Below are 12957 nucleotides of genomic sequence, written 5' to 3'. Positions count from 1 at the left end.
ATAATTAAATAATTAAAACCTTCTAGCATTGTGAAGAACAAAACAAATTTAAATTTCAGGGAAGTATTTGATTTAAATCATAAATCAAAAACAATATTAATACATGAAAGTTTCTTCTATCAACACATTAAATATTTAGCTTCTTACCAGATAGCAGCTAAATTGGAATGCAAATGTAAACTATGAGGAAACCGTGGGGATCTGTCTGTCCAGTACTGATGGACCACATGCTGTTCCAGCCAGCTTCGGCCATCTGACTCAACTGCTGGAAGGAAATTTATCAAGTTTAAGTCTTAAGAATTAATTAAAAAAAAAACACACTTCAAATTTGCCACAATATCTGGACTTAAGACTCCATTCAAATATTCAACTGAAAAGGCTCTTTAAGAGCTACCTGACAGCATTTATATGTATAATTATTTAAAACAATACATATATTGATGCATACATGCAAAACTTAATTGCCATTGACTAAAAGTAAAAAAAAAACTTACTCAACTTTAAAATGATCCCACAAATAAAAAGAAACAGTATATTTGAATAATTCAATAGTCATTAAAGGAATTGAAATGGTAACATTCCCAAACACTCCCGAAGCCTAAGGACTGATACTAAAGCTTTGAAGGATTACCTTATACAGGTTGTTCCAGAAAAACTGAAAGGGCCCTGACATTTTATGAGGCTAATATAACCTTGTTTCTAAAACCAAATACAAAATAAGAAAACAAATTCATCAAAGAATAAAGACGAAAATTATGAATTAAAAAATAGCTAACCCAATCCAGTAATTTAGTAGAAAATAACATAATGATCAAGAAGTTTAGCTCAGGATTTCAAGGGCAATTCACTATCAGAAGATCTATCAATGAAGAAATAGAGTAAAAGAGAAAAATCGTAAGATTATCTCACAAATAGCAGGTGAGGGGAAAACATGGCAGCATGAGAACTGAGGCAGAAACCTGATCCTGAAACTACATATAACAAGAAAATACAGCAAATACAACTAACTAATCCTGAAAGGGGAACCTGAAGACTGAAACAGACTGCCTACGTCTGGGGAAAACGCTACAGAAAAGGATCCAGTGGGATACAGGCCCCCTGGCCCCAGCCCCCTGGTGGGAGGAAGGGGAATGGAGTGGAGGTGGGAGGAGAAGCCCAGGAGGGTGAGCACCCACCGTGGAGATCTGCTCCCAAAGCACGAACCCACATTACAGGGCAGTCTGGAGATCAGAGTGGTTGGAAAGCAAAGACAGTCAGAATACTTGGAAGAGACTGAGTGGAGAACAGGTAGCCACAACTGGCCGCTCTGGGACAAAAGGTGGGCAATTTAAAAGACTTTCCAACAGCGAGAGGGGTGCTATAGGGGGAGGGATTAGAGCTTTCAGCTCAGAAGAAAGTACAGGTGGACAAAATCGTACTGGCACACTCAGCCCAACAGGTTGGGAGTTTTCAGGACCTTCAGGTACTCCATCCCCCTGGATGGGAACGCAGCCCCAAGGCCATCAATTGCAATACACAGTATGCCACTCCTTCCTCCCAGCAGGAACCCATCCACAAATTTGCTGCCCTTGCCATTGCACCAGGCTAGCTGGAGGGGGTGCCACACCATTAGGAGATACAACAGTATAGCACAGAGGCTCCACCCTGCCCACTTGACCCACTGACCCTGGCAGTAGAGGCAGGCACTACAGCTGGGAAGCAGGAAAGAGCTCTTCCTCCTGGCAGTCGCAAGAGGCACGTGTCTGTGCCCCCGCCATAGCTCCAGGTGCTGGGCAGCTCTAGAGAGTAGAGCCCCTGGGCACTAGAGGGGGCTGCGTACACAAAGTTATTATGCCATAGTAATCATTAGAAATAAGAAACAGCAAAAGAATCTCATACAAACCACAATCCCTCAAACAACAGTAAGAGGGCCAAGTAAAACTGAAATCACCAATCTTCTTGATAAAGATTTCAAAATAAAAATAAACATGCGCATGGAGCTACAGAAAAATATTCAAGACCTAAGGAAGGAATTCAAAAAAGAGAAAGACTCTTTGAAAAACACAGTATCTGAAATGAAATATACAATGAAGGAATTTAAAAGCAGATTGATAAAGTATAGGAGACAGTAAATGGAAAGGAAATTACAGTACAGGAATACTAAGAAGCTGAGGCACAGAGAGAAAATAGGATCTGTAGGAATGAAAGAATATTAAGAGAACTGTGCGACCAATCCAAACAGAACAATATTCGCATTATAGGAGTACCAGAAGAAGAAAGAGAAAAAGGGATAGAAAGGGAAATAATGAAAACTTCCCCAATCTGGGGAAGGAAACAGTCTCTCGGGCCATGGTAGAACAGAGATCTCCCAACACAAGGGACCCTAGAAACTTAGCACCAAGACATATAATAATTAAAATGGCAAAGATCAAGAACAAGGACAGAGTACTAAAAGCAGCCTGAGAGAGGAAAAAAGATCACATACAAAGGAAAGCCCATCAGGCTATCATCAGACTTCTCAGCAGAAACCTTACAGGCCAGAAGGGAGGGGCATGATATATTCAATGCAATGAAACAGAAGGGCTTCAAACCAAGAATACTCTACCTGGCAATATTATCATTTACATATGAAGCAGGGATTAAACAATTTCCAGATAAGCAAAAGTTGAGGGAATTTACCTCCTTAAAACCATATCTACAGTGTATTTTGGAGGGATTGTTCTAGATGGAACTGCTCCTAAGGCTAAATAGTTGTCACTAGAGAAAATAAACCACAGTAAAGGACATAGATCAATTCAGCTACTCACAAATTCAGTTAAGGGACACACAAAGAGTACAGAATATGAAACCTAACATATAATGAGTAGAGGAGAAAAAAAGAAGAGGGAAAAAAAAACAACCTTTAGATTGTGTTTGAAACAGCCTACTAAGCAAGTTAAGTTACTGTTATATAGTAAAGAGGCTACTCTTGAACAAATCTAAAGCCTGCAATGGCAGTAAGTACATATCTATCAATCATCACCCTAAATGTAAATGGTCTGAATGCACCAATCAAAAGACACAGAGTCACTGAATGAATAAAAACACAAGACCCATCTATATGCTGCCTACAAGAGACTCACTTCAAACCCAAAGACATACACAGACTACAAGTGAACAGATGGAAAAAGATATTTCATGCAACTAATAGAAAAAAGCAGGAGTTGCAGCACTTGAATCAGCAAAAATAGATTTCAAAACAAACAAAGTAACAAGAGACAAACAAGGACATTACATAATGATAAAGGGGTCAGTCCAACAAGAGGGTATAACCAATATAAATACCTATGCACCCAACATAGGAGCACCTACATATGTGAAACAAATACTAACAGAATTAAAGGAGTAAATAAAATGCAATGTATTCATTTTAGGAGACTTCAAAACACCACTCAATCCAAAGGACAGATCAACCAGACAGAAAATAAGTAAGGATGAGACAGGGACCATGGGATTAGGCAGAGTAGGGTGAGGGTCTCCGGAGAAAAAGCAGAGCAAGATAATTACAGTCAGAACAATGTAACAATATGCAAAGAAGTCCCTGTCAAAACTCTGTGTTAAGCATTATGCAAAGTCAGAGTCACACTAATTCTTTAGGGTAAAGACTTGTATACATGACTAGGAATACAGACATTCTTCAGTAAAATCACTTAAAGCTCAAAAGGCCAGGAGCAACTTGGCCTGGAATGTTCGAGTGTTCTGCAGATAAAGAAGGGTATCTCAGCACAAACCATCACTATATTGTATCAATTACATCATGACAATGTAAAATTTACCTTATCCTGCTAAAAGGCCCAGTTTATTTTAATTGTAACTATGTGCTATTTTCCCTTCTCTAATCGTAATCTGCAACCGAGGCAAAAGACTACTTTGGTAAGCAATCTCAACTATGAACAACCCAAGTAAACAGTCAACAGCCCATCCCACCTTGAGGGCAGGGCAGGCGGTCTTACAGGTCTGCACTCCTAACCCTTTACCCTCATTCCTGAAAATCCTCAACTGCGTGTAAAACCCCTAGACAATGAGCCAACCACAGACTCTCTTGTCCCCTCCTGGCTTGAGCCGGGAGCTCTTTCTTCTCACTTTACCTCTAAATAAAAGCCTGTACCTTGCTCTCCTACCTTGAGTGTTTGTGAAGCTCATTCTTTGGCTTCATGAACAAGAACCCGGCATCAAGGAGACAGAGGGATATTAGAACAGATGGACCTAACAGACATCTACAGAACACTCACCCCAAATCAACAGGACACACATTTTTCTCAAGTGCACACGGAACATTTTCCAGAACAGATCCCATACAAAAAGAGCCTCAGTAAATTCACAAGGACTGAAACTGTACCAATCAGTTTCTCAGACCAAAGGTATGAAACTAGAAATAAATTATGCAAATAAAACAAAAGGCCCACAAACACAGGAGGCTTAACAACATGCTCCTAAATAATCAATGGATCAATGACCAAACAAAAACAGAAATCAGGCGATATATGGAGACAAATGATAACAACAACTCAACACCCCAAAATCTGTGGGATGCAGTGAAGGCACTTCTAAGAGGAATAGCATATTGCAATACAGGTTTACCTGGGAAAGAACAATCCCAAATGAACAGTATAAACTTATAATTAATGAAACTAGAAAAAGAAGAAGAAATGAGGCCCAAAGTCAGTGGAAGGAGGGACATAATAAAGATCAGAGCAGAAACAAATAAAAATGAGAAGAATAAAACAACAGAAACAGTGAAACTAGGAGCTGGTTCTTTGAGAAAATAAAAAAAATACATAAACCCCTAGCCAGACTTATCAAGAAAAAAAGAGTCTACACACATAAAATGAGAAAGAAATGTGAAAGGAAAAATCACCATGGTCACCATGGAAATACAAAGAATTAGTAGAGAATACTATGGAAAATTATATGCTAACAAATTGGATAACCTAGAAGAAATGGACAAATTTTGAGAAAAATACAACCTTCCAAGACTGACAAAGAAACAAAACATGAACAGACCAATTCCCAGCAATGAAATTGATTTGGTAATCAAAAAACTACCTAAGAACAAAACGCCTAGGCCAAATGGCTTCACCACTGAATTTTACCAAATTTTAGAAAAGACCTAATACCAATCCTCCTAAAGTTTTCCAAAAAGTAGAAGAGGAGGGAATATTTCCAAACTCATTCTATGAGGCCAGCATCACTCTAATACCAAAACCAGGCAAAGACACCACAAAAAAAGAAAATTACAAACCAATATCCCTGATGAACATAGATGCAAAAATACTCAGCAAAATATTAGCAAACTGCAGGTTGTTATTCACAGACCACTCTGTCTTTACAAGAATTGATTGCCTTCCTTGGAAACTGTGGTGCGTGCTGCAGCACACCTTATCTTAACTGAAATCTGGCTCCGTGACCTAGCTACCCCCTCATTGGCGCCAGGGATGTCTTGCCCCAGCGACCTGGAGGCAATTACATTCCTGGAGCAAAGCATGTTAATCATTGTGTCTAGAAACTTGTTAAACCACTCAAGAATGCAATTCCTGATCAATAAATATGAGAGGTGCTCTTTTAGCACCACTCTTGCGCTGTTACGCCTTGAGACCCCTGGCTGGCCCTTTCAGGTCTTCGATATCTTATCGCGCCTCCTCCCTTATCTGTGGTCAGAAGTAGGGAGGGGACCGACAGCAAACCAAATTCAATAATAAAAAAGATAATCCATCATGATCAAGTGGGATATACTCAAGGGATGTAAGGATGGTACAATATTTGAAAATCTATTAATATCATACACTGCATCAACAAAAAGGACAAAAATCACATGATTACAAGATGCTGAAAAGGCATTTGACAAAATTCTACAACCCTTCAGGATAAAAACTCTCAACAAAATGGGTATAGAGGTACCTCAACATAATAAAAGGCCATATATGACAAACCCACAGCCAATATCATACTTAACAGTGAAAAGCTAAAAGCTTTTCCTCTAAGATTGGGAACAAGACAAGGATGCTCACTCTCCCCACATTTATTCAACATAGGACTGGAGGTCCTAGCCACAGCAATCAGACAACACAAAGAGATAAAAGGCATCCAGATTGGTAAGGAAGAAGTTGTACTGTCACTGTTTGCAGATGACATGATATTGTACATAAAAAACCCAAAAGAATCAACCCCAAAACTACTAGAACTAATAACTGAATTCAGCAAAGCTGCAGGATACAAAATAAATACACAGAAATCTGTTGCATTTCTGTATACTAATGATGAACTAGCAGAAAGAGAAATCAGGAAAACAATTCCATTTACATTTACATCAAAAAGAATAAAATACCTAAGAATAAACCTAACCAAGGACATGAAAGACCTATACTCTGAAAACTATAGGACACCCATGAGAGAAATTAAAGATGACACAATAAATGGAAATGCATCCGAACCTCATGGATAGAATATTTAGTATTGTCAAAATGGCCATCCTGCCTAAAGCAATCTACAGATTCAGTGCAATCCCTATCAAAACACTTACAGCATTATTTAACTAGAACAAGTAGTTCTAAAATTCATATGGAACCACAGAAGACCCCATATAGCCAAAGCAATCCTCAGAAGGAAGAATAAAGGTGGGGGGATCACACTCGCCAAATTCAAGATCTACTACAAAGCCACAATAATCAAGACAATCTGGTACTGGCACAGAACAGACCCATAGATCAATGGAACAGAATAGAGAACCCAGATTAGAACCACAGATATTTGGCCAATTAATGTATGATAAAGGAGCCATGGATATACAATGGGGAAACGAAAGCCTCTTCAACAACTGGTGTTCGCAAAACTGGACAGCTACATGTAAGAGAATGAAACAGGATTATTGTCTAACTCCATACACAAAAGTAAACTCGAAATGGATCAAAGACCTGAATGTAAGTCACGAAACCATAAAAACCTCACAAGAAAACATAGGCAAAAATCTTTTGAATATAAACCTGGGCAACTTTTTCCTGAACATATCTCCTTCAGCAAGGGAAACAAAATCAGAAATGAACAAATGGGACTACACCAAAGTAAAAAGCTTCTGTAGAGCACAATCCTCTGTTCTCTGCCAGTACCAAAAGAGCAGAACAAAAAGACATCCTACAGTATGGGAGAATATATTCATAAATAACATCCAATAAGGGGTTAACATCCAAAATATATAAATAACTCACATGCCTCAACACCCAAAAAGCAAATAACCCAATTAAAAAATGGGCAGAGGATATGAACAGGCACTTCTCCAAAGAAGAAATTCACATGGCCAACAAGCACATGGAAAGATGCTCCACATCGCTAATCATCAGGGAAATGTAAATAAAACCACAGTGAGATATCACCTCACACAAGTTAGGATGGCCAACATCCAAAAGACAAGAAAAATCAAATGTTGGCAAGGATGTGGAGAAAGGGGAACCCTCCTACACTGTTGGTGGGAATGTAAATTAGTTCAACCACTGTGGAAAGCAATATGGAGGTTCTTCATAAAACTAAAAATAGAAATACTATTTGACCCAGGAATTCCACTCCTAGGAATTTACACTAAGAAAACAAGATCCCAGATTCAAAAAGACATATGCATTCTTATGTTTATCGCAGCACTCTTTAGAATAGCCAATATATGGAAGCAACCTAAGTGTCCGTCAGGTCAGTAGATGAATGGCTAAGTGGCTGAACAAGGTTAAGTGGCTGAAAACATGGCCACTTAAGCTAAAAAGAAAAAAAAATGCTACAGTTGCTTTGTTAAGCCTGAGGTCCTGAGCATGATATCTGCCTTCAGAAGACAACGTGGCAAGCTTGTAAAAACACTGCTTCCTCTCCAGAGCATTTGCCTAAACAAAATTAATCTTTGTCTCCTCAGATCTTCCATTGCCCTCTTTTGGCTCAGTAAATTATGAACCTCTAAATGAGAAAGACATGTCAAGATATTTTTCTTTCACACTGTGTATTTTGCAGAAAAGAATAAATTTATTGAATGAAAGAATCGAAGACCATAGATTCACCAATATAACGATAACATATTTTTGTAATGTAGCTTGTAATCTTTATATCACCAAGTTCAGAATTAATATCTTACAGTATTGTCCTGTTTATAATCCATTGCTCTGTTATTCCAAACAGAATAAAGAGGTGGTACATATACACAATGGAATATTATTCAGCCATAAAAAAACAAATCCTACCATTTGCAACAACATGGATGGAGCTAGAGGGTATTAACATTCAGTGAAATAAGCCAGGAGGAGAAATACAAGCACCAAATGATTTCACCCATCTGTGGAGTATACATCAAAGCAAAACTGAAGGAACAAAACAGCAGCTGACTCACAGACTCCAAGAAGGGACTAGAGGTTACCAAAGGTAATGGGATGGGGAGGGTGGGTGGGGACTGAGGGGATTAAGAGGCATTATGATTAACCTACATAATGTAGGGGGTCACAGGGAAGGCAGTATAACACAGAGAAGACAACTAACTTAATAGCATCTTATGGTGATAGTGACTGCAATGGGGTGTTTGGGGGGACTTGATAATATGGGTGAATGTAGTAATCACAGTGTGGCTCATGTGAAACCTTCACAAGATTGTATATCAACGATACCTTAAAAAAAGAAAAAAAGAATTGGCAGAAGGAGAAAAACCTGTCATACTTGCAGACGGTACTGATCATCTACACTGAAAATCCAATGGAATCAACAAAGTATTATAATTAATATGACAGCTCAGCAATGAGTCAGATATAGGAACCATTTGCAAAAATCCCCAGTGTTCCCCTACACTAGTAATAAACAGAAAAAAAAGGACATCATGTGCAACAACAAAACTATTAACATATGTAGAAAGTAATTAACAAATGAATACTTAAAGATCTTTACAAAGAAAATTTCCAAAATCTAGAAAGACATAAAAAATTAGAATAAATGCAGATACTTTGAAAATAAAGATCTCAAATCTCCCCAGCTAAATCTCTGATTTCAAAGCAATTTCAATAAAAATTTCAGCTGGATTTTAAAAAAGGAACTTATCAGACTGCTTTTGAAATGTTTATGGAAGAATGAAAGTCCAGAAATACTGAGCTAATTCTGAGAAAAGGTAAAGACGGTGAGGGGAACTGGAGCCCTGTCACAAAGTCACTAAAGTAAGAAGTCTGTTCCTCATCACTCACACTAGGGGAAGAAAGCAGACTGCTCGGACATAATATGAGTAGATATAGGAACGTGACAGATGAGAATGGTAGAACCACAAAGCACTTTGGAAAGAATGGATTCTACTAGATGCTGCTGGAAAAACTGGTTCATGACAGGGGGAAAGAAAATAAGCTGTACCCCTTAACCTCACTTTCTATATAAAGTGGACCTGGTGGTCACTGAAGACCTAAGCACAAGCTGTAAAACAGCAAAGTGGAGGAAAATGCAGGGAAATGCTTTGGTGGAGAAAAATATCAAGATCCAAAGCTAACCATATCATGAAAAATTTACATGGATTTGCATGCAAGAGAATAGTAAAAAAATCAGATTCTGTTTGAAGGACACCATGAAAAAGTTATGTCAGGCGAGTAACTGGGAGAGAGAAAGGTAGTATCTTAGTCTGAGGAATTACTATCTGTACATACCAAGAACTCTGCAGGGTGGGAGTAGGCAGGAAGGACTTGAAGCCCAGAAGAAAAAGAAGCCGAGGGTGTCAATGGGCACCTCACAGAAGGAACAAGACTGAAGGGCCTTAAGGGGCCATAGACACTTACCCCCAGGAGTCAGAAAAACACAAATGAAAACAGAGGCCCAAACTGGAGGTATGCATCTCATCATTAGGGATGTGACTGTGGGCCAGGCAGTAGGTACAGGACATTACAGCAGCTCAGGGTCTGTCCACACAGGAGTGTAAACAGAAATTATGCAGGATCCTATGCAGCAGTGAGTAGCGACAGAAGAGGTACTCATAGAGCTATGTGGATAGTTTAAAACAGAGATAAATGAAAAGAGAACAGAACAAAGTTTACACATAGCATCATAACAGTATGTGATTTAAAAACAGAATATACCAACCAACACAATGTATTTTATAAGAAGTCAACCTATATGAGAACGCAGATACCAAGTCCAATAGAACAAGTGCCTGAAACTGGGCTGTCAGAGAAAGGGCAAGAGGGTGTAGCTCAGAGGAGAACTAAACCAAAAGGTCCAGTGTGGACTAGTGGCGATGATGTTTTCTGAAATGGTTAATCATGCTCTGCTCTAAACGGTCCATCAAGAATTAGGAAGAAAAGAAGAGAACCAGAAAATTTTTAGGATGTGAAATCAGCTCTAACTATTTCATGTCTACCTGACAAGGTTCAAGTATAGTGAACTGGGCCTGGTCACAGACCCGAGTTCCTGACGTTGGCTTCACTGCTACATGACCACGGGAAAATCATTGTGACAAGGACTTTTGTTGCCTTATCTACAAAATGATTAAGTAGCAGTAGATAATCTAATTTCTAAGGTTGCTTCCAACTTTCTGGATTCTACCTATACATAGAGCTTCACTAAAAATGCAAAAAGTATCATGCAAATTAAAAATTAAATTGTATAGATTTTATTTAGTAACTAACTTCAGCAAAGTTAATACTTCTTCAAACAAAAATAAACTGCAACATTCAGAATAGCAAAGTTCCCAAGACTATAAAAAAAATAAGATTGCTCTCTAAATCCCTTTCACCATTAATTCTATAGTGGTACTTCTCTGGCACTATTCAAGAAAGATCTAATAGTTTCAAAAGATTTGTTTTATAAGGTTTACAGAGATTACCACTATCTAAATCAAATGGAACTGATTCTCAAAGCTTTGCTTTCCTTCTAGAGAATTCGATTAGAAAATGATGCCAACATCTGAAAACAGTCATTATTACCTTTCCAGCTGACATGAGGTCCTACTTTTCTGTTCTGATCTGATTCTTCTAATGGTGTCCTGTCCACCTGAATCCCAGAGTCCTCCCTGCTTAAGGGCTGTTGATCATCTTCGTTTTCACTTTCTTCAGACCAATTCTGATGAAAAAGGGAAATATACCTTACCATTAGAGTATAAAACAATTGGAGCTATTTAGATTAAAAACATTTCAGAAGAAAAGCAAAAACTATACTAATGTCTTGAAAGTTATGATTATAGGATGTAATTATTTTTGGTGGCAAAAATCCCAAGATTCACAGCTCCTTAAGGAATACTTACATTGATTCCACTCGACTTCCTAGTACTAATGATTTGGTCCAAAACATTAATAAATCTTCCACAATAAACTACTGTAACCTAGTAAAAAGTGTTCCTGTTTTAGTTAAGTTGCTTTAGGGCAGAAGGACCTTTGTCACTTAGCATATATTTATATTTTTAATAGTAAACTATTCCCACTTACCGGTGTGTCTACATTTGGACCAAGGTCAATTTCTTCACCTTCCATCAAGTATTTACCCCAGTCAAAATCACTTTTATTTTCTAAAATGTAACAGAAGAATCTCATCAGCATTATCAAAAATATGGGGAAAAGGTCCCAAAACTATAGGAAAAGAAGTCTTAAACTCAAAACAAAATGCACTCAGTTAATTAAAATTCAAAAATATTGAAACACTCAATAAATTAATACTCTTAACACATTTTTTTGGCGAGTGAATAACATGGTTTATTTCAACTAACACATTTTTAATTAAAAAAAATTTCTTTACCCTCAAAAGTGATTTTTCTCTTAATAAAACTGAAAGTAGTTTAGTCAGGAAGTAGTTTAACTTAAATTGACAGAACTTAACTAAATGAAAATTGGCAATGGCAACTGCATCAGAAGCCACAGAAACAGTTTAGTTTCATAGGGTTTTTACAATTTTTATAAAATATCAGTGTCTAATAATTAAGTAATAAAGTGAATCTATTATGTGTTACGTATTAAAACATTTGGTAACATACCCACTTGTTTATCTCTTGGTGTTTCCACATAATTGCTGTTTGAAGGAGAATCAGACAGACATAGAAGAAGTAACAGTATGGAATAATGTGCATCTGTCTTTAAAACAAAAAATGAAGAATATGAACCACTGAGGTTGGTAAGAGGTTTCTAAACTAACCCCACATCAGTTATGTCCCAATATTTTTCCTGGTTTGAGAAAACATGAATTGTACCTAAATAAATCCTAATCCCCAAACTTAAAAAGTTCAAATGGCTACACATAAGGAACCTGTCAAATATGCATCATCTGAATCATAATGAGGAACTGTGATACAAAGCTAAAGTGAAGGACAAGCTACTAAGTAATTGGTCTGTCCTCTTTAAAAATGTCATGGTCAAGAGAAGGAATCCCGAGGAACTACTCCAGACTAAAGGACACCAACACGTGAGCCTGAGTAAAGGGTGCATTGCAGTTCCTCTCAAAATTTTTCAACTCAAGTTTTTAAAAATAAAATTACATTTAAAAAATGGTATTACAAAAGTTACCAAAACTAAAAATACCCCAAATGTGCTAAAGTCATAAACGATGCATGGAAAAAGGAGAAGGGCTAAAGTCCAGGAAGGTGAGGAAGTCTCTGATGCCAAAAGACCAGGTGAGCTCTCCCTCTGCTACGTACCCATCCTACAGTGAAACTAAGTTAAAAATGCATCCAACAGCCTAATCTACTGAACATCATAGCTTAGCCTAGCCTACCTTAAACACATTCAGAACACATACATTAGCCTACAGCTGGGCAAAATCATCTCACACAAGCCTATTTTATAGTAATAGAGTTGAATACTGTGTAATTTATCTAATACTGTACTGAAAAGTGAACAGGGTGGTTGTATGGGTGTATAAGTTGTTTACCATCGTGATCATGTGGCTCATTGGGAGCTGCAGCTCACAGCTACTGCCATGTATCATGAAAGAATATTATACCGCATGATCTGGGAAAAGATCAAAATT

At 37.7% G+C, this 12957-nt stretch overlaps 1 protein-coding gene across 9 annotated transcripts in view; it reads right to left on the bottom strand.

The window, feature by feature from the left end:
• TUBGCP5 (tubulin gamma complex component 5) overlaps positions 1-12957 on the bottom strand; it is a 46382-nt gene that overhangs the window by 27975 nt on the left and 5450 nt on the right. For 6 of the 9 annotated variants that reach the window (XR_005034031.2, XM_036932542.2, XM_036932544.2 and 3 more), the window contains 4 exons: positions 11969-12065; positions 11427-11506; positions 10929-11064; positions 148-265 (listed from right to left, as the gene is read on the bottom strand). Coding sequence is in view for 8 of the 9 variants with exons in the window: in XM_036932542.2 (XP_036788437.2) it covers positions 148-265; positions 10929-11064; positions 11427-11506; positions 11969-12065 (431 nt within the window). In the remaining variant the exon portion in view is untranslated. Of the gene's footprint in view, positions 1-147; positions 266-10928; positions 11065-11426; positions 11507-11968; positions 12066-12957 lie in introns of those variants that run through there. The other 3 variants (XM_036932543.2, XM_036932547.2, XM_057494880.1) reach the window with 2 other exon arrangements.

The sequence above is a fragment of the Manis pentadactyla genome, chromosome 18 (assembly GCF_030020395.1).
Source record: "Manis pentadactyla isolate mManPen7 chromosome 18, mManPen7.hap1, whole genome shotgun sequence".
NCBI classification, from domain to species: Eukaryota; Metazoa; Chordata; class Mammalia; order Pholidota; family Manidae; genus Manis; species Manis pentadactyla.
Note: the sequence above shows the minus strand (reverse complement) of the source record. Positions and strands in the feature narration are given on the sequence as shown.